Source organism: Brienomyrus brachyistius, chromosome 13 (assembly GCF_023856365.1).
Source record: "Brienomyrus brachyistius isolate T26 chromosome 13, BBRACH_0.4, whole genome shotgun sequence".
Classification (NCBI taxonomy): Eukaryota; Metazoa; Chordata; class Actinopteri; order Osteoglossiformes; family Mormyridae; genus Brienomyrus; species Brienomyrus brachyistius.
The window spans coordinates 26,525,142-26,552,942 of record NC_064545.1 but is presented as its reverse complement, the minus strand read 5'-3'; the positions used below and the strand labels follow the sequence as shown (position 1 = coordinate 26,552,942).

At 47.4% G+C, this 27,801-nt stretch overlaps 1 protein-coding gene across 1 annotated transcript; it reads right to left on the bottom strand.

Moving 5' to 3' along the window:
• On the bottom strand, nt 1-27,801 carry tango6 (transport and golgi organization 6 homolog (Drosophila)). Its single transcript, XM_048972709.1, has 18 exons — nt 27,703-27,801; nt 26,666-27,306; nt 24,248-24,364; nt 23,961-24,117; nt 23,026-23,162; nt 22,359-22,521; nt 20,864-20,925; nt 19,432-19,544; nt 18,369-18,542; nt 17,612-17,738; nt 15,139-15,336; nt 14,061-14,195; nt 12,589-13,101; nt 11,115-11,172; nt 8,160-8,321; nt 6,724-6,875; nt 5,459-5,572; nt 1-976 (listed from the first exon to the last, which is right to left on the bottom strand). Exons 1-18 carry the CDS (start codon nt 27,752-27,754, stop codon nt 800-802), a joined length of 3,252 nt encoding a protein of 1,083 aa, XP_048828666.1. The 5' UTR covers nt 27,755-27,801; the 3' UTR covers nt 1-799.

Genomic DNA, 27,801 nt, shown 5'->3' with positions numbered 1-27,801 from the left:
GTTACTGTACATTTTAATTCAGTCGCAGAGCACAGATCCAACTAGTTTCAGAGCTGCGGCGGATTAACAGGCCGGGGCAGAGAGAGAAAAGAAAATTTCTGCTTCATTCTTATCACGCATTTCCTCCCTGGAGATATTTGCATCCTGGCAGCTTAGTCAGGGCTCCGCAGGTGGCACAGCGAGGCACGGCTCCGTAGGGCCCGCGGGACATGAACCGTCCCGTCGCAGTGAGTGACACTCCCGGTTCTGGAGAATCTGTGAGAAATGTGTCTGTACAACACCCCCCAATACCCCCCAGGCGTGGTTTCATTTCATGCCCTAATCTTACACAGATGTGAATATCAGACTTATGAACCAGCCAGTCATGCAAGCCCATTTAGACAGAAAGCAAGAGCTTCCATTTGGCTACGATTTCCCCGCTGCATGACCCGCTCACCCAACGCTGAATGTCTGAGAGAGCAAGCAGGGTACGAAGCCTAAAACACAAAATGCTTTTCCTGCCCCTGAAATTTGGTTATCGCACTTAAAAGGCTGTGAATACCACAACAGCTTCACAGAGTACACTGTCTGCTGTTATATTTTTAAAGGTGATTTTTTTTTTTTTTGTAATGAAAATGAGACGCTTCTCTGATCCCAGCTCACATTTGCTTTCACATAGGCAGGGACTGTTGAAACAGGCGAGTAGTTGCCAAAAAGGGCTCATTATACACTGGCTTCTTTGCCGCTGGTCTCCGGCCATCTTTAGAGGAAGGCCCGCTACTCCTCCTCCTCCTCCTCCTCCATTGTTTCCGTGGCTCGATCAGGGCAACACCACGATCTTCTTCTCCAGCTTCTGCTCTGGGAAAACGAAACGCCTCATAACGTGGTCCAGCTCCTCCAGGGCCAGCCGGGCGTGGAGCACGGCCACGTCGTCCGGATCCGCCCGCACCACCCACTTCAGGGCCCGGTACAGGTCCAGCAGAACATCTCCCAGGACCTGAGGACAAGGGCGAGAGAAGAGGTGTCATCACAGAGATGAGGCTGCTGTGGACAGTGCAGCGTCCCCCGTCAATCACAGGGTTCATCATCCAGCAGGACAGCCTAAGGAAATTCCTGTTCTACAGTTTGGAAAAACTCAGTTATATTCAAGAGAGAAGCTACCTGATTGGCCAGTGAAAATGCTCCCATCGACATTTGCTACCTGTTTTTCCAGGGTGGTTTGGGAAAACATTAATATTCACGAGAAAAGATATCTGATTGGCTGGTAAACTGTCTAAGATTCTAAGGCATTCACTGGCCAATCTGGTAGCACTCATGAATATTAATGTGTTTTCCCAAAACCACACTGGAAAATAAAAATTCACAAGGAAACAGGAGGTTTCTGCAGAGGGGGGCAGTTTTAAATGAAGCCTGGTGAGACTAAGAGGCCCCTCTTCTGATCAGCTGAGATACTCTATGGGTCCAACCCGTAGTCTTTGCTCCTCGAACCTTCGACAACCTTCTCAGAGCAGCCTGCTTCACAGAGCCCATTCTGTACTGGACAATTAACCAACATCCTTAGATTTCACAACAGGTGGAGCTCCAGGGTACAGGTAGTTATCGCTTTCCGATTTGTACCTTCCACGTCTGCAAATGCCCATCATACGTATTTTACGGTGGTGCCTGATTTGTACAACTACGTTTCACAGCCCAACCTGATCCCGTTAAATATGAGGTTTGCTTTACCGGCTGTGTCAGAGCGATCAAAGTGATCAAAATAAAAGTGGTGTTTTTGGTTAAATGTGCGTATATTTTTCATTTAATGTGACCTCTAATAACACGTTTATGTTTACTTTATTTCTCAAAAAATTACAATAATTTTTTTTGGCTGGAACCAAAGTCATTTTTATAACATTTCTATAGGGAAAATACCTCCTACTTTAACAGTTCTTGATTAATGAGCGATATTTTTCAATGAATTAGCTCATAAATTTGAGAGCTACCTGTTCTGATCGGGAACATGTAAACGCACCCCTATCCAATCGCCTGACCACAAAAACTGTCCCACAGCACTCACTTACTGTACCATTTATGATCGTTCATTTGCATTTTAACTGACTTCCTGGACAATATTTCCATCCCTTCCTTTAAAGAGGTCATGGAATTATCTTCAGCCTTTCCCCAATACTGGTATTTTCATTTATTTCTTCATCTAATCTCTCTGGGGGAAAAAAATTTAGCAAAGCTGAATGTAAGTTGCTTTTGAAAATGTGCCATACTATAAAAATCAGCTGTGCTTAAATTAACATCCAGTACCCAGCAAAGACCCCACATGACCTAAATAAGTCACAATATTTGCAAACGTGGCCTAATTCCTTAATCTGACATATATTTACCAAGAGGGGACTATTAAAGTCATGCCGAGAGGGGAAGCTACACAGACCACGGATTCATTCCCTCTGAAAGCCACAGCAGAGACCTTCTCAGCCCGGACCCACTGACAACTGGAAGCAGCCGTCTAATTAAAGGGAGACATGAGTGGAGTCAAACACTCACATGCCATGAAGTCTTCTGTCCTGAGAAGCTGAAAAGAGGATTAAAGTACGAGACACAGGCATCCTGGTCCAATCCGATCCATTCAATATTTCATATCGGCCAATTCCGTGTCCTGATCCGATCTTTTAATAAATATTTTAAGGTACATACACATATAGCAGGTGTCGGTACATTCTTTGTCTGGGTAAGTCTTGCAATATTACATTGTCCTTATGATGTTTCTGCAAGTGCCTAATTAGATCTGTTGTATTAGACGACACTCTGCCAGTACTTCCTCTCCAAAGGACGGCACTGCAAACACTGCAGGAAGCTGCTGGGCTGCCTTGAGTTTCCAATTTAAAGAATTTCAACTCAGTCAATGTTTCAATAATAAATAGCTTCAAGCCATGTGCATGAGGCGTACTGCAGCGCGTGGCGGGACCGCACGATCTGTGCAACTCCGGTACCTTAGGTGGATGCAGGAAATTAAATAGATGGGCTTTGGATCAGGCTGCGGTAGCCGATACCGATCAATTACAAAAATGCCCGGATCAGCCCCAATTCTGATCCTTGATAATGGTTGGGGACGTCAACGGTAAAAGACCAGAGAGCAAGACAGGAGACCGAAGTGTAAAAAAAAAAAATGTTTGCAAGAGGAGAAGCAAGTTCAGTGACACCAAGTGCAAAGGGAAACGCCCAGTAAGGAAAGAGCTGTGGCTGCAGCCCCCCTATAAGGAAACAGACGGGAATGGGGCCGGAATTCCCCCACCTTCCATGCCAGCTTTGCCACCAGCACGGAGATCCCAGTCTTTCCCAGGAACCTAGAATTTTCCCTCCACGTTGCCATGCATCTCTTTTGTCCCTCCCACCGGACTTCCTTTTACTTGGCCAGACACCCAATGTTAGAGAGTTCAGTGGGAGGGGGTGGTACTCTGCTAATGCCAGTGTACCATGCTGAATTCTGATTGGACGGAGCTCCATAAAGACTCGCGACCTGTCCAGTTGTGCAACTGACCAATCAGCAACAGGAGTCAATTAGGACACACAGCCGTCGGCTAACAGCACAGCGCTATGTCGCCCAACTACTAACACCAAATCGACCTCCTTGTAGCTTGCAGTCCTACCTGCACTCCAAACCAAAAGGCATGAAAGACTGCTGACAGAAAACCAGTCATTCTCCTCGACTTCCTTCTACCCTGCAGTAACTTGCCCAGTCTCCCACGCTTAACAAGCCGTCACAGCTGCCAAGCTTACAAATGCACGTACGAGGCAGAGGGGAGCAGCGGCAGGATGTGGCAGAATACTGATTAACAACACCCAGAGTCACCTGCTTCCAGGTAATGCAATAAACCCCCAACCTGCTGATGCAATGCTATGATGCTGCAGAGAACTCCTCCAACTGCCACCCATAGCCTCGAGAGGTAAGTTCATAAATCAAAATGAAGTGGAAACAACACTACATCCATGTGTCTACAACGATACACAACACTGATGCAACAGGAGCAAAGGATTATGGGATATGAAGGCCTGATCTGATCACAGCTGATTCTAGTGGGAGGGGCACTAAGTGAATTGGGCTGTGGGAAATGCTGCTGTGGGGTTTGTGAACTAGGGAAGAGTTCCTCGACTTGGGAGAGTCGTTCCAGGGTGGTATGGGAATATTTCATCCTAATTACAGGAAGACTCTACAGCTCCACTTTTACCTTTCTGTTAAATTTTAGTTCACACTACAAATCCAGCCTTCAAATGTATAATCGTCCCTAGTCTCCACTCATATCCACTGCTGATCAGCTTGTGGCTTTCCCTCCAGGACGCGGCCGACAAGGCGCAGAAGCGGGCAGCGGATGTGGGCCACATTAATGGAGTTCATTCCGGGCCAGTCTCAGCGGAAATTTTTTTTAGAATTACAAGAAAAAAAATTTTTTTGATCTTATGAAATTGTGATGGACTAGCGTCTCCTGAAAGAGTTGCCCTACATCGTGTGAACTGATGGGGTAGGTTCAAGGGCAGATTAACTTATCTGGGAGCCCTGGGCTGATATCAGTACCCAGGTGCTGCCGATTTAACTAACCGTCCCACTCCTCCTGAGGCGGGCGGGGGCCTCATATTTGCCGAGGCCCTAGGCTCTAGCCAAGGACGGCCTATGCATGAATCCACCCCTGGGTGCAATTTCACAGTGAACCTGATTGAATATGCACTTCTTGACAGCAGATGGATGTATACCTCAAATATTTCTTTGACTTTGAGTTTTTTCCACTGAGCAAAGAGCGAGGCAGGAGATCACCTAGGCAACCCCGAGGCATGTCAGGGAAGTCGACCGAATCAGCCAAGAACCAAAGAGCAAATTTACAAAACTCAGTCCATAGTAGGGCTGCATGATATCACATCGCGATATAATCGTGATTATATGACACATGCTCAATAATCACCAAGACTTTAGATGATGGGTGAAACATTCGTCCGGATAATGGATTTTCAGTACTATGCAGACGATTACTTACACCGACAATTTGGTAAGTAGATCAGTAATATGCCTTAAATATAAAGGTTATTGCGACACCCAAAAGCTCGGGATCTGCATAAATTCAGTGCAACCTGTTTATTAAATTTGGTTCCCAAAGCACGTTAAATATTACTGATTTGCTAAATCATGGTAGTGATAAGCACTGAAGTGGCGGTGAAGAAAGGGACAGCGAGCAGCTACAACATCTTTTAAGAGAAGAGACATTACAGATGGACAAGGTGTGGAGGTACTTTTTGCCGTCGGACTCATTTATGAAACAAGAATATGTTTGGAAGTTTAATGAAATTTGCTGGATTACAAGAGGACTGAATGAGTTTTGGTTCCCAATACTGTAACATATTATGAGGAAGCCTGACTCATCTCAGCAACAACAAAAAAATGGACTGCTTGAATTTTGGAAATTTGCTCTTCAAAGCTCTTGCGTGGAACGTGGCACCTGACCTGCGTGGTCTTCTCACTCAGGCCTCGCAGGAGCACAGCGATGACGTGGACGGCGGCCCTGCGCACCTCACTCTCCTTCTCGGTCTTTATCAGAGCGGTGAGACAGGAGCTGAGCTGGACGAAGAGGAAGAGAGACAGGCGGGTCACTGGCCAGCATGAGCCGCAAAGGTCACCTCATCGGAGATCGACAAGGGCAGATTAGAATGTTGCTGACCGCTCCACTCGTGAATAACCACTGTCACTAATCAAGGGAGCGTTCGACAAAAACCCGCGGCGAACAGGAAGTCTTGACGAGGCAACTTTATTCTAAAGCAACCACCTCCGGCCAGCAAACCACAAACGCAGCACGTTTAATTCCGCGGCTCCGGGTTCTGCCTATTGACTCTGACTGAAGTATATTTGTGCGTGATGGGGGGCGGGGGGAGGGGGACAGATGACAAAGATGTGCCTGAAAAGCTGATTGCAGCACCAGCACTGGGGGAGGAGGGTCTGAGGACTGACTGGCTGTGGAGAAGCAGCTGACCTCAACATGGAGGAGACTCAGGGAGTCGAGATGTTCTCGCTCCCACAGAAACTCACAGGAGCTTTTCTCTCCAACCTGCCTTTGGTTCTGCGTCTGGCCGTACCCACACCCCAGAGTCCTGGCAGGTGATGTGAAACTCAGAGGATTAGGATGGGGAGACTGTGATCAGAAGGTTGCCTGTTCAAATCCGCTGAGCGAAGCCCATAACCACCCAATTGCGCTTGACTAATGTGACAAGGCTGGCCCCTCACTATGAATTATGGTCCCGCTTATGCCCCCCCCACCATCGAAAATCCCAGACTCACCCCTGGTTTGGATGCTAGGTGAGACAGCACCTAGGTCAGGACTAAGTTACGCGCGGCTCCCTGAAAGGCTAGTGGTCTACTGACTACTCAACAGTATTACATGTGAAATACCAGCAGGACATCATGCTCTGTCCCTGGAGGAATTTCACAGCAAAAAAAAACAAAAAAAGAAAAACAAAACTATCACCTGACACAAACTGGTAGGCAGGTAGGCACAGATTTCATCTATGATAGCAATCTAACAGCAGGAGGCATGGTGGCTAAAACGTGTGAAATTAATACATTTTCAAATGAAGCAGTGACATTGCACAGAAATCTTAAATATTAATGTACAGAGACAGACCGTGGGAAGGGGCCACTGAGCAGCCAATAAACAGGCTCAGTGGTGATTAACGGGCTGATTGGATTGGCTGACTGTCATTGGTCCCGCCTCTCACCTCCTGGGCCAATGGGCCCAAAGAGAAGTGCAGCCTCTGGCAGAGCTCCCCCAGGTTGGACAGGCTGCTGGTGCGGACTGTGCTGTCTGCGTCCCTCGTGCCCTGCAGAAAGGCTCCAATCAGGGGCTGGCCATGGTGAGGAGCCAGGTCACCTGAAGAGATAGGGGGGAGGGTGGTCAGTCTCACGTATAGAAGGCCATCATCTTCCTGTTTACCCGAAAGGCACCGCTAATGCTAATGCTAATACTAATACTAATAAATGCTAATGCTAATACTAATAAACGCTAATACTAATACTAATAAATACTAATGCTGATACTAATACTAATAAATGCTAATGCTATTTGACTTCCGGGGGCCAGCAGAATGCTAGATCTGCTGGCAGGAATCAACCAGTCATGGTAGAACGCGAGGGGTCAGTCTGTGACCGGGAGGTTTTGGGTTTAAATCTCAGGAGTGCAACTGGAAGCGCTGCTCTTAAAATAATTCAGTGACACATCCGGGACGGTTAATGGGAAAAATAATTAGCCTGTGTAGATCCCAGTGGATACCCGCTGAGTGTCGCCGTGGCGACCGTTAGCAGGCTGGAGGGGCGGGGGCGATGTGACAGACGGCGCAGATGGGGAGGGCATGGACTCCCCCCCCTCCCGATGTGATGTGGACTCTGGGGGCACGTGTGTGCCGGTGTGTGCGAGTGTGAGGACTGAGCATGACGGGAGGCAGGGTGATGCCTGGCTGCGTGTGCATGACACGCGTAGCGGATTAATATGAGGCATTAATCTTTATTAATGTAATTCGTGTTTCGCGATACACCCTGCATGCACCTTTCTGCACATGCTGACACTCCCTCTTTAGTTACCTCACATTTTTTACATTTTTGTCTTTTACTTTATACTTGGTATTTTTAAGCTCTGCTTTTTAATCCAGGTAAGATTTGCCTTAATCATTTCCCTCGGAGGACTAAGGTTTTACCGTATCTTATAAATATACCGTCATGTGTTTAGCAGAGAACAGGTGTGAGATGTTAGTCAGGAGGGGAGGAATTGAATTTTAAGGAAAGCTGAGAAGAGACCCCCTCCAAAACAAACAAATTAGTGTATGACACACAAGATTCCCCCCCCCCTTTCCCAGACACGCTGCAGGAGCCCATGAAACAGCGGTATTGTCTCCCTGGTGACTCGCCGACTTTCAGAACTTTCACAGAAATTCCCCACAGCACAGACATGCACCGCATAATGTCACCCTCTATTCTGCTGTTACATCACCATAACGCCGCATTTCATGCTTTCCCAGGACACCTCATGTGATGCGTCACCTCACCAGCGCATCGCTGACGGGCCGGTTAGCCATAGGGCGACGTGAGCCGGTCCATGTCGCACCAACGCAGGCCCAATCTTGGATCATTGTGGTTTGTGGGCCGAGAACTGGACACCCACCCAGAGCGCGGCTGGCTCTCATCAGCACCTCGCCCACTTTCAGGCGTGTCTCCAGGGACCTCGGGGGCCCGGTGGAGGGGCCCGGATGGGGGCCGGACCGGTATTCCTCCAGCAGCTTCTGCAGGATCCTATCTGGGAAGGCGTCGGCTAGCTCAGCCAGACCTGAAGATGGGGAAAGTGAGGGAATGAGCGTCACCCTCCAAAACCCTGCGGGGTGCAGACAAAATGGACGACCGCGTCCTGCCAGCACGAGCACAGGAAACTCCACGTCCTGGCAGCCGATCAAAGCCACCCGTCCTGCCAGGGCGTCTCCTGGAGGCTAATTCAGAAGGGAAAGTTTTCCCAAGGAGCCACAGTGACTCAAGATTAAACAGATCAGGGAGAGTGAGTCATATTACAAGGAAAGCCGAATGCCACAGATTCACTGCGACAGGATCTCCATGCCTCCCGGCCGGCCTGTGAACAAGGGGCATGTCTGTGCAGGCTTAGTTAATTAACATACAACAGGAGACAGCAAGTGAAGAGGCCAGCCTGCCCATCCTGCTCTCCATGAGAGACACAGACCCTCAGGAATACAATAGATTACTGGGGTTCTTGGACTTGCGAGCCGGCCTTCCAGCATAGGCTCCATGGATGGATGGGCCAAAAAGAAAGACTGATTGATTCATTCTACCTTCTCCTGTACATCAGCACTCTTTTGTCTTTTAACTTTTCATGTAACTTGTGTCTAATTGATATCAACGTAAACCTGACATGCAATTGATATGATATGATATGAGAACCCTTTATTGCTGTTGCAATACACCATGTCACTAGTCACAAGTACCAGCGAAAAAACTGGCCATCAACCCGACCATACATATACACAAACATCACAGTAGGGGGTAGACTGGTCAGGAGACAGGGGCAAACAGAGAGAAGATAAGAAACAGAATAACATGAGGAGAGAGGAGGAGAATAAAAAAAACAGCCCCCAGACTGTACTCAAGTGGGGAGTACATTGTGGGAACCGAAAAAAACACCTCAGCAACATAAGCACATGGTCACTACGCCTTACAACATAAAATGACACAACTTGCAACAGGTGAGGGAAAGGGGTGGTGGAGGTAGTCCAGCACAGACAAACAGCCATCCGGTCCTGCAGCCATGGAGGCGCTGGTCACAGACCCGCCTGTTCACACTGGGGGTATGAAGCGGAGAAGGCGTGGGATGGGGGGAGGGTGCGGTCAGTCCTTGGGATTGGGGGAGAGGAATGCAAGAGAGTCTCACTGCCTTGTTCTTCCGGAGGAGTTGTTATTTCGGCAGCGGTCTTGGCCGAGGTCAATGCTGATTGGGGGGAGCCAAAACCTGATAGAATAGGGTTGTTTGGGTTTCCGGGCGAGAAGCTGTAATCTCCAGCTCCCCTAATGTCCACGCTGGTCTCCGCCATCCAATAATTTTTCGCAAAGCCGTGAGCAATTAATATTTAAGAAGAAAAACAGCATAGGTAAGGAGCACTGTGCCTTCCCCTCAGAGGTGTATACGCAAATACAGACTGCATGTACGGATGTTACTCTACCAACCTACACACTCAGCGAATTAAACAGTCACCACATGCCCTTAAACTTACAAACTACAGGACTATGCAGAAATGCTAGCTGAAATGTATACCATATTATTCATCTTGTGGAACCTTCCCTTGACTAAAATGGTGATTACTGTGTGGGTCAGTGGAATAGGTCACTGTGCTCGTAAGCAGAAGGTTACCGGTTCAAATCCCAGATGTTCTCAGAGAGCAAAGCTCTTAATTCTAATTTTCCAGGGACTGCTAGGGCCTGCTTTCCCAATAAACGTGCATCACTTCGGAAAAAGCAATGAAATTCAGCTGAATTAAGTTGACACATGGAGTTCTCTGGATCCGTGTTTGCTGAGAAACAGCAGCAGAGACGAGTGGGCACTTGCCTGTTTACTTGTTTTAGTAACTTTTCTAGTTTCGATTATCGCGTTGGACGCGCACGATAGCTCTGGCATGGGGAAACTGCTTACGGAGCGCAGAAGCTAATTTTGGGGAATCGGGATTGATGAATTAGTGTCTATTTATGGAAAATGCATTCCTCAGAAAAATGGACAGGCATATTTTATTTTCCTTTAAAAAACATGAATGTGCATAAAAACATGGATGTGGAGGGTTGGGGGGTCTGACATGTGCCTCAGCGCCTTAGGGTTCTGTGCCTGTGATCAGAAGGCTGGCAGTTCAAACCCCAGGGTCGCAGAGTTATGTCACCATTGGGCCGCTGAGCGAGGCCCTTAAATCACCCGGTTACACCAGGTACTGCCTGACCCTGCCGTCTCAATTGCATGTCACTCAGGATAAAACATCTGCTAAATAAAGAAAGTGGAAATCTTCAGCAGGGAAGCTGCAACGACTGGTCAAGCTCGGGCCGGGGGTCTATCCTGACCCCTTAGGTAACAGGTCAGCGGCCAACCAACATCTAACCCACCCATGTCCAATCTACAATCCCACTTGCTTACATTAACGGTCAAGATGAAGAAGGCGAACTTTAATCCAAGACTACATACTGCACAGCTGCCGATTCCTTATGGACTGCAAGGCAAACGCCGACAAGAAGTCAGACGACAAATATATACCATCCATAAAGCACGACACTTAAATAACAGGCCTAGAAGTCAAGGTATCGAGAAGAAACAGCAGAACAGCAAGATGCGAGACAGACGCGATCCATCATTCCACAAATTAGATGAACGCCGCGACCACGAAGACACTTTTCAGTCTGTCTCGACCATATACATTTCAAACGCAGGATGTCTACATATGTAACGAGACCCAATGCGACACAATGACACGCAACACAGCTGCAGCACTTCAAAGACATGGGGTTCGTTAGCAAACATTAATCTGGGGCCTAGAGCGACACATCAGGGCTGTCATCCCGCCAGGCGCCGTTCAGATCTTACCTTGGATGGCTGACAGATACACAAAGGAGTCCTCGTGCTCCAAATTCTCCAGGAACAGCTGCAAAGTAGGACAGAAGGCAAAACACTTAAGGCTTCAGGCAAACGGATGTCACACTCTGGGTTTATTATGTATTTAATGCCAGAATTGGCTAAACAGCTAAATAACGTTATAACTCATGAGGGAAAATGACTCGAATTACTGTTGAATGTGGGACTGTTAGATGACACCCCCGACTGAGAGACAAGAAGGAATATTTGTGGCACAAAGAACTCCGGGGGGGGGCTATGTTATGATGTGCTGACAAGGCAGCACGCCTTTGTCAAAAGGGCCCTCCTCGTGTCCCAAGACAGCCCTCCCCCCCATACAAGCCTCAATAGTTATAAAATCCCAAAGGCGGTGTGCCAGGCAGGGGGGCTTCCAAGGGGGTAGTAATAACAGGGAATATTAAATGAGACACCGGGGGGCCCTCCCCCACCTTTAAACCTCACTCATGAAAGCCCCCTACCCCTCACAGGCTACCACACAATCTGCCACACCCCAACATCATTCTAATCCCATTAAAAAAATAAATCACTCATTCATTCCCTTCCTTACCCAAGATCCCTTCTGCAATCACAGTCAAATTATCCTAGTTAAGCGCAATAAGGGTCCGTTAAAACAGGCACACAGAAGAGCTCTGTAGGTGACAGGCGGCAAATGGCGCATGGAAGACACTTCAAGGGCAGTGCGGCAGAAAACGCAACGCTGAAGATGCGATGAAAGCACAGGCCGGGCCTGCGGCTCGAGCCAGCCACCCGTAAGCGCCGCTACACGCACATTAAAAATAACTATCAAAGCACCCGAGTCACAAGGCAGCCAATGATCCCATATCACTTTGGCCCGCTGTGTCCTCCAAGCTGTCAGAAAAGAGAACTTTCCGGAATCTCCCCACATGCACAAAGCAGACTTCGGTCTCCGCTAGGCCTGCACCTTGGGCAATGCTAAAATCAACGCTGCATATCCCGCAGATGCAACGTCCTCTAGCACGGACCGACAGAGTCAGCTGGGATGAGACCAGAGTCAAGTTTCGCTAAAACCTTTCTACTCAGTCACAGGAAAGAAAACTTAGTAATATAAAAGATCATTCCTGCCGTTGTTTTTTCATGAGCTCAGCATGCAGTCATAAGACAATCATAATTATTGTGGTCAATCATTCATGTAGCAAAAACGAGTGAGGAGACGAAAAGCAAACGAACTGGTCACCAAGACACATTTGTCTGATTGTGTAAAAATATTCTGTATGATAGTGATTTGTCGGTGTTGCTTTGTGTTTGTTAAAACAACTAATGACATCGCCACCGACTTACCTGACAGACTATTGTTAGATGATAATAAACTAGCCAAAGTGAACCTGCTTTGTTTTATAAATAACACAATATTGACTGGAAAATGTTTAAATATGTTTTTCCAATATCGTTCAGTCTCAATCCCTACCACCAGCACTTTTTCTTGAAAGCGCAGGACCATTGGATCTCGGTCCCGAGTCGCCCGGACCAGTGTCCGCAGAGCTGAGGCTCGGGTCGGAATGTCGGGGTCACATGCTTCCAGAAGGCACTCTGAGAAGGTCTGACTGGACAGTGGGACCCGGGGCCCACTGGAGTTGGGTTGGTCCGACAGTGACCCAGAATCTGGGGCAGCCGGGGCTCGGTGACCGGGCCTGGCACAGCCGTCGGGGTCAGAGGTCACGCAGGGGTCTCTCTGGGAGTCACACTTCTCCGTAGCGGCTTCACTTCGGCTATTCTGACTTGCTGCCGTATCCGTGCCTGCCTGAGGTCCATGCCGACGGGCAGCCTGGGTCACTGTGTCGGGACAGAAGGCTCCACGTGTGGCCAGCGCCACCTGCAGGTCGGAGGCCAGCTCACGGATGACCGGATCAGCGTGCCGCTGGCAGATGAGCTCCAGAGGCCGTAGCAGGCAGGATGCGAGGGCGAGGTCGCTGGCACCGAGCTGTGGGGGACATGCACCAGCATCATCTCATCTTGTTTAGCTGTCTGAGCACTTGTACTTTGCAAAATGGCAATAAAGCTGAATCGAATCTAATCATATCTAACGCAATCGTCACGCATCACCTAGGGCATCGTAAATCAGACGCCCAGTGATGTGACTCACAAAGGCTTCTGACGAGGCCCGGGAACGAGGCCGGCTTCTTGTCCAAACACCCCGAGGTATGGGGGTGACCAGCAGCACCCACCCCGCATCACGCCCAGCCCCACCCTCAGCTGAAACCACACAGCAAGATTAAACTCTCACGCCATCTGGCCAAGATCCCAGAACTACAGCCTTAAAGCAGAGTGATCGTTCATCTTGACCTCAATGCAGATATCGTATGGAGAAGATTAAGAGCACTAATGAGAAATACCATCATTCTCTGAAATGTAGCCATTTAGACAGGGAATCTGAAGGACACATTATATCCAAGGACAAGGTCATACCATGACATCCCTGCGTTATATTTAGGGTACACAAGGCGGCAGTGTGTGGCTCAGTGGGTTGTAACTTTGTGGCTGTGATCAGTAGGTTTAAATACTGTCTTTGGAAACACAGTTACATCTGTATTGGACGCCGATTAAGTCCCCCCAAAAACCTTTCCTGGGGTGCCGGAGGAATGGCTGACGCTGTTTCTCACCCATATAAATGTGTCAGTGCGTCAAAGGAGAGCATGATGGGATATGCAAACACGTAAGAATTCCAGTGTACTTGTACTATGCAAATGCCAATTTGCAGCAGCGGTGAATTCCAGGTCAGTTATCAATCACGATCTAAGTGTGGTGTAACTGAAAAGGTCTGCGTGGGGAGATGAATGTGAGAAAGGCGCAGAAGCTCGCAGCCATCGTGCTGGGGCAGCGCAGGGCAACACGCCCCGGCGGATGCAGGTTAACGAGCGAAGTGGGAGGCTCCATACACACCATCACAGCCCCAGTCAGCATGGTGGCCACCAGGCCCATAGCCATGCTGAGCGTCTGGTTCTCCACAGTCCCCATGGAGCCTGGTGTCAGGCCTGAACAGGCCCTCTGCAGCACGGCCTCCACGAACCTCAGCACCTAGCAGAGACACACACACACACACACACACACACACACACACACAGTGATACAGACACACACACACACACAAACATACACAACATGAAAAAGTGTTTTTAACTTTGATGCTATGACATAAGACAGCAAATTCTGTCCTCAAATCCAGTTGTGTGTGCGCGTGTGCGTCCACACGCACACGCACGCACACACACACACGCACACACACATGTGCACATGCACACAGACGCGCACACGCACACAGACACACACACACACACACGCACACAGACGCGCACACGCACACACACGCACGCACACAGACACAGACACACACACGCACGCACACAGACACAGACACAGACACACACACACAGACACAGACACACACACACACGCTGGCTGTGGACTTATATCTGAAAACAGCACAAATAGGCCAGAGAATTGTAAGGGATGTGTAACACAGAACTACCAGCTCCCTCTGAGAGCTAAACTTACAGACGTAGAGGGCAATTAATGACAGACAAGACGTGTCTCAAGACAAGACGAATTAAGCAAAAGTCCAGACAAATCACACGTTTCTAACCTTAATAGAGCAAAACACTGACAGGTCTAATTCATAACGCCCTCATTCTCGTTAATAAGAGGCCAGACCTTTATCAGGCAGGTTATTTAAGATAACTCTGAAGATATTTAAATATCTCTACTTAAAAGAATCCTTTTATTAACACAGATAAGGAGATGAGCTTCTCAATAGGGTAACATATATCCTGTCATGTCAACCACAGTGCTGCACGCAACCCTGCTTTTTAGAAGATCTGCTTTCTGCTGCATGAGGCTTTTACCCATAATACACCAGGATAACTCATGTAGGGTAAAGGCTTTAGCGGAGAGCGTGGCCTTGCGTGTGGGTGGGGTGCCGGCACGGCGCTGCCTGCCGCCCTGCAGTCACTGGCTGGCTGACCTGCGCTGGCTTGCGGAGCAGCAGAATGTGGGGGACGCCCTGACACATTGCGGCCAGAACCTGCAGGAGCACCAGCTTCTGTGCCCGGGTCTCCGCCCGCCCCCACAGCAGCCGCTCCAGCTCCGTCAGCGTCACGGCTGACGTGCCCCCGCACTCGTCATCTGCCTCCTCCTCCTCTCCTGCCCAGCTGGTGAGGTCCTGAAGGGCATTCGAAGAAGAGAACAAAACAGAGGTCGGCTTCACGGACCGAAGAAGATCAGCGCTGACGGCGTGGATGAAGCGCTCGGGGAGTGTGTGGCTCCGGGGGGCAGGATCGGAAGGTTAACGGTTCAAATCCCAGGGTCGGCACAAGAAAATTACTGTCGAGCCCCAGAGCACGGCCCTTAACTCCCAATTGCTAGCGAGACAGGCTGACCCAGCTTTTTCAAAAATGTGCACGTCGTTTTGGATAAAAACCCCCGCTAAACAAATAAAATGCTAACGAAACCCTACAGGTCACAGGGGTGGACAAACTGCAGGGATTCAGGAAGATGTGACATCACCCCGACTTGGACTCCGCCTCTGCTGCAATCAGGGTCACCATACTACAGTAAGTGGGCCAGCTGATAGAAATCCATCATCCAAGGAACACGTCAGTCATCCCCCCCCCCCCCCCCCCCCGTCAGTCATTCCCCTTCCCCAAAAAAAGAAAAACTTTTTTGATAGAATTTTTTCTTAACAGGAAGCCGATAAATTAAATCGATTAATTTCTTAACGGGCCACACAGACAATTCAAATCCATCCATCCCTCCACCCATCCATCTTCCAACTGCAGATCCCAATCAGGTGTATGGAGCCTAACCCAGGCAGCACATGGCTGGGTCCACCCTGGACATGATGCCAGTCCAATTAAAACATAAAACATACTTAAGGCCAGTACAATCTCAGGAATACATTATCACATCGTAGCGCTTAAACAGGCGTTATGACATCGCCTGTCGCCCAAAGCAAACTGTTCTAATGACATAAATAAGATGAGCAAAATAATCCAAAATTAAACTGCTGAGCTGAATTAAAAACGCACAAGCATACGCATTTCTGTTACAGAATCACTTCAAAAGTGAAGTTTAATTTTTGGGCGAGACCTTTAATCATATTTTAATACTAACTCATGCTTTAACTGAACTGAATATCACTTTAGAATGATTCCATATTTAAAAGTTACCCTAGAGCGAGTTCATGGAGGGATTTAAAGCCTAATCAATGGATTATGCATAATTGACCTATTATATATAAAACGGATTATCACAGGCCTGCCCGGGATTACACTCCACCATGTTCCCTCCTGCCTGTGTGCCAACACAGGGACTGAACAAGCCCCAGTGGCCTATTTCAGGAAAACCAGATTCACTATTTCTGAAACCTGCATTCAAGGTAATGTAGTCAGGACCGCACTGAGAAACACGTCTTAAACACTGAATTTCGAAGAAACAACTGATGACAGCTGCCTCTAATTCACACGCCATCCCTGAGGGTCTCCCAGTCCCGTCTGCGAAACCGAGCGCGTCAGACACACCGAGGGTGACGTCCACCTGCGGTTCCTGAGAGCCCGTACGGGTCGCACACACAGAAACCGATGCGGCGACTGCCAGTGGTGCTGCAATTCTACCCACACGGAATAGGGGGCATCACCCCAGCGCTTCCTTCTGAGAAACGGGCTGCCCATATTTGTGCAAAAGGAATAGATTGTCCTCTGAAGTCAAGCCTATTCATGCACTGTTAGCGGCAAGTGAGTGAGTCATTTTCCATTATCAGAGAGACATTTATCTGTGCTCTCGATAATTTGGAAAAGAGAGTTTAGACAAGGCGAGCACAGCTCTTAAGAGTCAGTGTAAATCACTCTCCACATGTGACATGAAATCAGCCGATCTCCACATACTCTCTGGTTCGCTCTTCATGCGCCCATCTTCTGCCAAAGTTTCAGTCTGACGGTCAAGCCAATCTTACCTCTCGCTATTAAGCATGTTGTTGGCTGCACACCATCTCTGGCTCATCATTCTGCACGCATCCTTAGCACCTCGTTAAATTAAAAACTCTAATGTAACGCAAATTACATTTCCTTTCGAGATCCAGACCGAGATTCAGTTTTACCGAACCAGTTGAGTATAAAGAGTCACAGTCACAGAGCACTCAACTCGTTGGTTGAAACAAAATCCTAGTTTGGATTTTTACTTTTGGAACCTGAAATGTCCACCTGTGCTGCGATCTGGTAGGAATGTCTGAAGGACAGCGTGAGCTAAGCAATGATAAAGCCGATTTCACAACAGAGAAACACACATATGGAAACAGGCAGAAAAAAAAATACTATCAGACGAGTCGATGTAAGACAATACATATTATGCATGTGCCAACATAAGACAGAAGAGATTAAGCAATGCTTCATTGGAAGGCCGGCTTTGACGTTCAGCTCAGACTTCATTTCCGTGGCCGGTACCTTCAGCATCTCCAGGAAGAAATCTCCAGGGAGATCGCTGTCCTTCAGCTCACCCAGCAGCTGGACCAGGCAGTCCACCGACCACTGTTCCCCTGACACCTTCTCATAGAGAGCATCATCTTCATCACTGAGGGTGAGAGGAAGGCAGGGGGATCAGAGTGAGGTAAGGAAGGTGTGAGGGAGAGGCACCATATCCAACTGGCCCAATCAAAACCATAGTGAGCTTGACTGGGTCATAGGTCATTACTGCTTTGGCAGCGATGATCAAAAAGGGGCTGGCCAAATTCTGTACTGACCAATGAAACTGCCTGTTTACTGTCACTGCCACATTCGTATTGGCTGACACCAATTATGCATTTGCCCGTGGAGGAACAGCTGGCAGCTTGCCTGTCGGTTAAGCCAGCTAACTGTAAACAAGGACATGTTGCAAATGAGGTGGTCTTACTCATTTTGCCATTGTACACGTTTGTCATTATTTTATCCTACAATTTTGTCATTAAATTATCCATCAAAATGAAGATTTTTCAGTGGCTTGACCACAAACATTGATCAATTTCACCCTCAGTTTTCCCTACAAAAAAACCCACTGAACTAGATACCAAAATATCTTAAAAACCATTAAAGGGAATGAGTTTATGTGACATTCTTTGTGATCACAATAAAACAGTCTGACCTACCCTGGGCCAATTTTCGATTTTTACCTGTCGGTACACATTACAGCAGCCATCACTCACGACCCAGACGAGTAACACCACACCTGTCCGTCGCTTTTTGCGTGAGCTTAGCTCCGCCCTCACTTCCGGGTGTGAACTCAAACCCCGGAGCCAGGACACCTGGACCGCTGAGGCCGCTGAGGCGTCGAAGGCATCCCAGGGCGTGCGGCGGTTTGAGGTGCGACAGGTACCAGAGAAGGATCTCCTGGCAAGGAGCTCTGCAGATCAGACAGAGAAGGTCGTCACCGTACGTCCATGGCGACACCAACGGCGGCGCTGAGCCCACATCCTGACTCGCAATGAGTTTAGGCAAAAACTGAAACCATCCATCCATCGATCCATCCATCATCGCGTCAGCATCCCTATGGAGCCGATACCAAGCAGCAAAGAGCAGAGAGCACTTTGCATGGGACGCCGGTCCTTCTCAGGGCACAAGCATCACAAAGCACAGGTCATTTACAGGTCTGCTGCAGCAGGAAGCACAAGCGACACAAGAAGAGCATGAACACTGCACATGCTCCGGAGGTGGGAGTCGAACCCCCAACCCTGGAGGTGCGAGGAAACGGCACCAACCACTCAGCCATAAAACTTGGACCATAAGAAATTTAACTGATGACCTTTGATGACCCAATCACATGAAATTCAAATACATAATTATACAGCTAATAAAAGCTTTCTAATGTGACAGTAAACCTGTCTCATGAGTAACATTTTATACCATTTCCCCAGCAATGGTAACCGCAGCAACATTCTATTATGTTCTGCTGTAAGAACAATTTGAAGCGTTTTGCCCATTATTCATACATATCCACCAAAAGCAAGAATAAAAACCACACGCCACAAGCCTCATGCCAGTCCAAGAGGGGCAGGTTCGGCGTTTCGTCTAGTGTAGTAACTTTTTATGGCCAACAGGGGTCCCCAAAACCTAGCCCCCCCCCCCTCCATGGTTTGAGTGGGGGTGAACACCATTGCTGAGTCCAAAGAGTCCCAATATCATTGACAGTATTATTAATCATTATGTTTAATATGATATTATGACTAATATCATCTCAAACAAATTAAAAGAAAAAGAAAAATACAAAGTCAATTGTCAGGACACAAACTGACCGTAAGTGGGAGACATTCTGCAGGGTGAAACAGTACAGGCTGAAGAGGACAGGAATCCCCTCTCCCAGGGACGTCAATAGGGCTGGATCCGGCCTGTTCCCCACCACGCAGATCTGAGTACAGATGGGGAGGGGCATCGTTAGCGCCTGTCAGTGCAGGAAGAGGCAATCTGCAATAAGGGGTTAAACTGAGCGACATTCTGTGTGTTTAAGCTGCCCCTCCGGACTGCTGGGGGAGGGGAGTAATCTTTAATAAAACATGTATTCCGTATGATAAGTCTTAGACCTCTCAACAAACCATCTCAACAAACCATCTCAACAAACCATCTCAACAAACCATCTCAACAAACCATCTCAACAAACCATCTCAACAAACCATCTCAACAAACCATCTCAACAAACCATCTCAACAAACCATCTCAACAAACCATCTCAACAAACCATTCCAGAGCAGCGACTGGGGAAGATTATGCATGGAGATGGGACGTGCATGATTAGGACGACATTTCAATAGGCGCCTGACGTGGCGAGTTAGGGGGGGCGAGGACCAGGCTGAGACTGAAAAGCAGACCCCCTTAGGCCTACAGCAGAGGGTTCTGCCGGAGGCTTGTTTGCCTGTGCATGCGACATGTATGGTAGCACGGAACGTTCTGAATTAGGAACACGCAACACAAGTACAGCTGAAACAGGTATAATAATAAATCAGCCAATCCCGCTTATCCCTTGACGTTACCAAGCAACCAGTGACTTGCGTCTGTCCCACAATGCACTGCACTGTTAACATCCCACTTCTCTACTTTATCAATATTGATTTTACTATACTGTCGTCTATCGGCACTCTTATCACCACTGCACATATTAATTACAGTTTACTCATTCGTACATCGCACAGATTTGTCTGTTGCACTGTTGTTTCTCTGTCTTGTCTTATACAGACGCTCCCCAGGTTACGAAGGTCTATTCTACAATATTTCGACTTATGATTCGTTATGATTCTTCAATAAATTACATGAAATTCAACACTGTATTATAAAATAGGTGATTTTGCCCAATTGTAGGCAAATATAAGTGTTCTAAGCATGTTTTTAAGGTAGGCTAGACTAGGCTTTAATGTAGGTTAGGTGTACCGCATTGCATTTTCGTCTTAACATATATTAGTCTTACGATAGGGTTACGTTACAATACACCTATCATAACCGGGAGAGCCTTGGTATTGCACTGGTTTGTGTTGCACTGCCCTATATTGCACTACTCTCTCTGTCATGCACTGCTGTTCATCTTAAAGACTCACTTCACCGTCTCTGGCAGAAGATACTCAAATGTCTGCACCCTGAGCGGCTGAAGAGACAGAGCCACAGGGCAGGAACCGAGGCCAAAGGACGATGCACACACCCGTCGGCGGTACGGCGAGTCGCGGTTTGGGTGGCACCCACCTTGTACACGTCCTCGACACAGCGTGTCAGCTCCTCTTCTTCCACAGAGGCAGGCCGTCCGGCTAACACACAGAAAGAAAAAAAAAGGCACGCTCATTGGCTGAAACCTAAACAAGCAGGAGTGTTCATTGGCTGAACCCTAAACAAGCATGCGTGCTTATTGGCCAGGATCTCCACAGACGTCTAAACAACCTTTGCGTGCATATATGTATGTGCGGGTCTGAATTTACTACATTGAAAAGTAAACCTGTTATTTTTTTAGCTTGTGGGAACATTCAGCAGGTCCCCACAATATAAACGTCAATTTTATTAAAATCTGTGTCTGCAATCAAAAAACAGAAAATGCCAATCGTCTTGTGTTTTTTTGATTAGTCATGGTTAAGGTGAGAGCTGGGTAGGGGTTAAGGTAGACCAAATCAACCCTAGCTGGGACTACGGTTATGGTTATGATTAAGATTAAGCTCTACAAATGAATGGAGAGTCCCCATAAAGATATAGATACCCAATGTACGTACGTGTGTGTGTGTGTGTGAGTGTGTGTGTGTGTGTGTGTGTACTTTATTTATTCAGGACTACCCCTCAAATACCTTTTCAATAAATGTCACTGATCATTAACTTATTTGCTCTGCTTATAATGGAGGGAAACACTAGCATTTTTAAATACTTAGGGTAACTGCTGATAATGAACAGCATAATTCAGCTCCATTCTGCACAAAACAAGGTCCTGTCAGGGGAACGCCAGTGTCCTCAAAGCAAGGGCTCACGGTGTGTTCCGCACGCCGCTTTATCACTCTCTGTGCTCTGCTTGCCCCGGGCAGCTGACGTCTGACAAACTGCACACTGCAGAAAACCACCCGATCTCTGGTTCACGTGGTGAGTGAGTTCTCTACAGCTAACTCGGGATGTTATTTCCCATTAGATGGGGAAAAAACAATATGTAAAATGTATTTTTTAGGAATGCACCGACTGAGCGGGGCCGATACCGCGCTCATATACTCGAAAAATTGTCCGATACCAAGGACCGATGTCATTTTATCGCAACATTACTTTAAAACTTAAAGCCACTGCATTTTGTCCGAATGCAAGGTCTGTACTGCTAAATCGTCAAGAGGAGGAAGGGACCACGCGCCACTTAACAAGCAATTTCATCAAACGACGTACACGAGGTACATGAAGCTTGCTAATGCTAGCAGAGGAAGACCACAAGAACAAGCTTTAGCGTAAATTATGGAGAAGTGAAGGATAGATTAATCTAAAGCATTTAACCAATAGTGCCTTATAATGGAGACAATGCTGTCCATGCTGAGTCCATGGCTACGACAACATTAGTGTAAATCACTCTACACAGTCAAGGTTTTGTTCCTCTGTAAAGACCTTTCAAGCTAAGATTTGAGAATCCTGATATAAATGATTGAGTTGAGGTTTCAAGTAAGGCAAATAAATAGATACGGTGGAAACCATTTATAGTGATCACGGCTAGAAACCGATCACTAACCACTAGACCCCCCGCAGCAGACCAGAGGGGAGAGGAGGGGCGTGAGGAGGTAGCGGTGGGCAAGCTCGGGCTGCTCCTGGACCATGGTGAGCGCCGCACTGGTGGCCACTCGCTGGAACTGCAGTGCCGTCAGCTTGTCTCTGAAGTGCAGTAACTCCAGCACCTGAGCGGGTGACAAACAGTGGAACCTCACGTGTGCTTATAATCTAATACAGGATGGAAAGGGATTCATCCACCTTCCATGGCAGCTCACCCAGAAGAGGGAAGCAGACTGTTGGAAGCCTATTCCAGGAAGCACAGGGCACAAGGTAAGGGGCACCCTGGATGGGGTGCAAGTCCATTCTTACGTAAGACTTTATTGATCCCACACTGGGGAAATTTACTTTTTGCAACAGCCAGTAAATAAAAACCAATGGAAAAGAAACAGACCAAAAGAAATACTGTAACAAATACAATAAATAATAAAATAAGTGCACATAGTTACACATGCTGCACAAACCGAAAAACACATACATACATACACACATACATACAGACTGCGCCGAGTGATGTAAATATGCCCATGCAACACCCACATTCACACACCGTAGATCCCCAAGTACATATATTTTCCAGTTTTGTTCCCCTCTATGAACCAGGGTACAAAGAAAACGCTGATGGTCCGTACCTGAGGGCAAACCTGGCTGTAGTAGCTTTCTGCCGAGATGGACTGCTGGGGGCAGGCGGCCAGCACCCTGGCTACTGCATCGCATTTCCTCCAGTCTGACGCTGCTGCATCCGCACCGGCGCCCCCTGCTGGCCCGGCTTCCAAATTGCAAAACACACACCATTGAGTTTCTCGAGCAAACCGCGGCGAGGAGAATCAGATATATAAAGCGAAACCCCCACAGTGCAAATACGCCCCCTTAAATAAGCGCACCAACCCCACAAAGATGCAGTATGCCCCTGCCGTATAGTTAAAAAATTAAATAAATCGAGGGAATCAACGTCATTCAACGTTTTTTAGTACAATGTCGGTGATGACTGTTCTGGCGCTCTGCCTGTGCAGGACCCCTGAGGTGAACTTTCTTATATTTTGTTTGTCCCCCTCCCCACTGTCCATGACCGGCAGACATTAATGTGAAGCTGTGGGGTCAGTCAGCAGGACTAATTATACAGTAACTGAAAGACTTTGCTCAACACTGCACATATGGTAAAATTGTGCAAATTTCTGTATCACGACATTCTGAATGTTGTGACCGTTTAATGTTCGGCCTGGGATGCATGCGTTTTGTTAACATGTAACCATGAGTGTCGTGTAAATTGCTGACTTCTCTCTTAATGTCGCCGCTAGTAATTCACCAATAGCGGCTTATAATGAAGACAGTAGCTTCCATTTTTAAAGAGCTGGCATCTCCTTTATGAAAACGACACACATACTGACACAAAACATCCATTTGTGCTCTGTTCTGTTCGTGGGTCTGCTGCATCGTAAACATTTTGCACCCTCTAGGGTTGTGGCATAACGTCAAATGAACAAGGTGTCATTTTAAGACTGATTTTGTTTTATCCGGATGTCGCTTGATGTATATGGCCGCCTTTCGGCCATTCCCACGCTCGTACCTCCAGCTCCCTCGAGGATGGCCCTAACCACAGCCTGAACACCTTTGGGCTGCATTAATCTCTCCGACAGCAGCTGCCCACAAAGGCGTCGAAGCCATGGAGGGGCCGGGGCCAAGGCCGTCCTGGGGACCCCACCTCCGGGGACGGCTGACTGAGCCTACAAGAGACACAAAGAGAAACACTCCTCACACGTCGACTCAGGAAACAGTGCAGGATGACGTCTCACAAATGACAGCATAACGGACTGAAAGGAAGTCCGCAGGAAGCCGTCCGTCTCACTGCTGTACCTGCTTTGGCCCTCCTTGAAGGATCAGAAGCTCCTTGATGACGATTGGCTGGTAGACCTTTTGCAGCAGGTTTTGAAGCGCTTTCCGGCACGCCAAGCGTTCCTCCATAGTCACCCCCTGTAGCGTAAAACACACACAGCCAACCTAATCATCTACATAACAGAAGCATGGCGTGGCATTTTCCAGAGAGCTGAAATGCGGCTCTGCAGTAGCGACGGCCAAATGAAGCGCCATGAACCATTTTCTGTATTTTCTGACCCCACTAGATGGCGCTCTCCGCTAAAAGGAAAAAAAAAAAGCGTTCAAAGCAGAACAAGAGCACCATCTAGTGGGGTAAAAAAAACAGCAAATGGTTCATGACGCTTCATTTGACCGTCGCTACTCTGCAAGTTAGGACTCAATTCACATAATCAGAAGGTCGCCCGTTTGAATCCCCTGCCCAGTAGAGTGATCATTATGAGCCAGTAGGTCTTTCCAAAAATAGGTCTTCCCATCAGATTAAGTATAATCAAAACAAAGTATTTATAGTACATAACATGAGCACATTTAAATCTTTAAGCACTGGCACATTTGTGACTATAACAATTAAATAAACTCTCTCTCTTACCAGCCACCTGCTTGTGTGTGTTTCACACAGCAAAGTATGATGGGATACAGGAAAACCAAATAATTCCTACATGAAAATGTCCTCATTTACACCAATATGCTAAGATGCTAAGTAATTAAACAAAATGTAAGTGTTCCAACAGAAAATACATTTAGGGAAAATAATTGCACAGTTAAAAGCCCAAATTGTTAAATTAGACAAATGAACTTCCCCAGTTCAACACAGATGCCTTATAAATCCCCTCCAGCTCAACAGCCTTGTCTTCTTTCATAATACTGTCACATGTCACATGGTGGCTCAGGCGTTGCTGAGGGTCTCTTTATGGGGGGATTCCGGGCTTGAGAGGTGACGATGGCAGATCCGGTGACCAGGAAAAATAGTCCAGTCTCAATAAATTCAGGAATATTTTTAAAAGCATATTTTAACAGATGATGATTTCAAAATGAAACTGGAACAACTTACACAAAAGCTATGTCCATCTGCAAATTTCTCTATTCACTGCTTCCTTACTATTAAACAGAGAAAGTGTACAGATTAAGTCTCTACTTGGAATGTACAGATCCGTTTTTTTTCAGTTCCAATACTAACACCAATTCCTGGGTTTTGGGTATCGGTCGATCCCCAGTATCGATCCTATATCCATGTTTAATTAATAAGCTGTATGTCTGCCTGTGGATAGGAGACTGGGATTATTCTCATATGTTTTTGGAAACATCAGGTCTAAATACTTGACTTAAATACTATTTTCTTAACTTTGTAAGACAGTGTAACAAATACACACACATATGTATATGCTGAATTATTTATTATTACCAATCAGCTGACTAATGGTTACTTTTAATCATTAATTCATCTTCCTATAATTTAACACCGTGTGTGGGCTCCGGACTGCTAGCAAACACAGCATAACTGGGGCAACTACAGATAAACTATGAGCTATGCAGTGGAAAATCGGGCCCCATGTGCCTGTGATGGACTTTCGCTAGATGCTTCGACAGATTGCTTATGTTTCCGCCCTTACTTCCAAAAAGACTTGGGCACTGTCAGCATCAGCTCTAGTGAAATGCAATTATACTTTTAAATGTTTAGTTCTTTCCGCCATCACTAAACACAGTGTCTCCATGTGAGAGAGCGAGAGCATCACAGGTTATAAGACCCATGGTGTTAATCATTTTGCCTCTGGACAGCCAAAAATACACAAGCACCTTTGCAAAAAAAAAATACACTAAAGACCTCTGAACAGGCACAGTGAACAGTTACACATTTAGTGATTAGTATGTTCTTGCTTTAAAATGTTTGCAAAATGGTTTTCTTGCGCCACCTACAGACACACAACAAATCTCAACTAATGCAACAGCAACCCCTACATGTCACTGTGTCTATTGCAAGGCAGAATGAATTAACTAAAATCTTAAGTAGCAAGTTAAAAACGAAACCTTACTAGATGGGTACATTTTCTGGCATTAAAAGTAGGAGGCACAAAGTAATCTGACAGGGTGAGGGAAGGAGGACACACAATCTAAGCTCACAAAGAAATAACTAAAAGCAGAAGTACCCAGCAAATTTCAAGCACTTGGTCCTGTTTCTTATTGCTGAATAAAATCACGTTCACAAATCCCACATATGTGTGCTGCAAAATACTCCGCAATGTTGATTAGAAATTAAATGCACCAAGCCTGTCCCACCGTATGGGGCACATGCCCACGCCAACGTGTCAAACAGCAACCAAGGACTGCAAAGCAAACTGACAGGAAGCGTCAAGGGTCGATTTCAGTATGAGGAACCTGTTAGGGAGTCAGAGGAATGTGTACCTTGTTAGCCTCTGAGGTGTCTCCTTCAGGCCGGCGTGGGTGGTAGCCCAGCTGGCAGAGACCAGCCATGATGTCACCCATGTGACGAGTGAGGAGCAGGGTCCCGAGGGATGACGTCTCTGATAGCTCAAGCAGGGCGAGGATTGTGACCAGAAGTCGGCGGTCAGGGGGAGGAGCCACAGTGCGGCTCACGGCTTCTATCACCGTGGCCCCGAACGCTGATCTACGTTCCAGTGCCACCCCCACTCCAGGGGAAAGGTAGGGGCAGAGGCCTAGTGTGACCACAAACTGAAGGGCTGCACCGACCGTCCGTTGCTGAGCGACACTCAGAACATCAGGAGGCAAAGGAGGGGCTGCCTCAGGGGTCCGGCTATGCAGCGGAGCACGGTCTTGGCAGAAGGACTCCAGCAGATGCCTCAAGTGACGTGTCAGGGTGACCATCAAGAGCAGACACTCCTGGACAAACCTCCAGGTGATGTCCTCCGTATCCCTGTACCACTCCGCCTCCTGTCGCACTTGTTGGCAAAGAACTCCTACCTCCTGCAGACCAGGGTCCACCCGCAGGCGCTCCTCCAGCTCCGCCAGGTTCGAGTTAAGGGCAGCCAGCAGAGCCGCGGAATGTGTCGCGCTAACGTGAGCCTCTGCGGAGGGAATGGGAGCATGACGGGCTGCCGCGTCATTACAGGAAGACCTAGACTTGGAAAACACTGCAGTCTTTCAAACAACTCTTATACGAGGCCATAACACGCTGTGCAAACCTTCTGTTCATAAGCACATCTCTTTGACTCATAGAAAATACCTAAGGCTATCTACCGAGGTATCGGACAGGTAGCTATGACAACATAAAATATAATAGAGAAATGTGTAAAAAACATGCGTCTGTTTATACTGGATTTAAAGTAACTATACCTGGTGCAGATATGGATTCGAAAACATTGGCGTATCATAAATTGAAATCAGATAGGAAGTCAAGCTTTAAAACCAAAGATATTGAAAGACACCTCATATATAATAAATCGTAGTTAATAATTACTCACCCCCAATAGGCTTCGTTAGGGTAGCAAGCGCATTTAGAAATGCAGAAGCCATTTTTATCAAAACATTTCCACATGGAACCAAGGACTAGAACGTCAAAG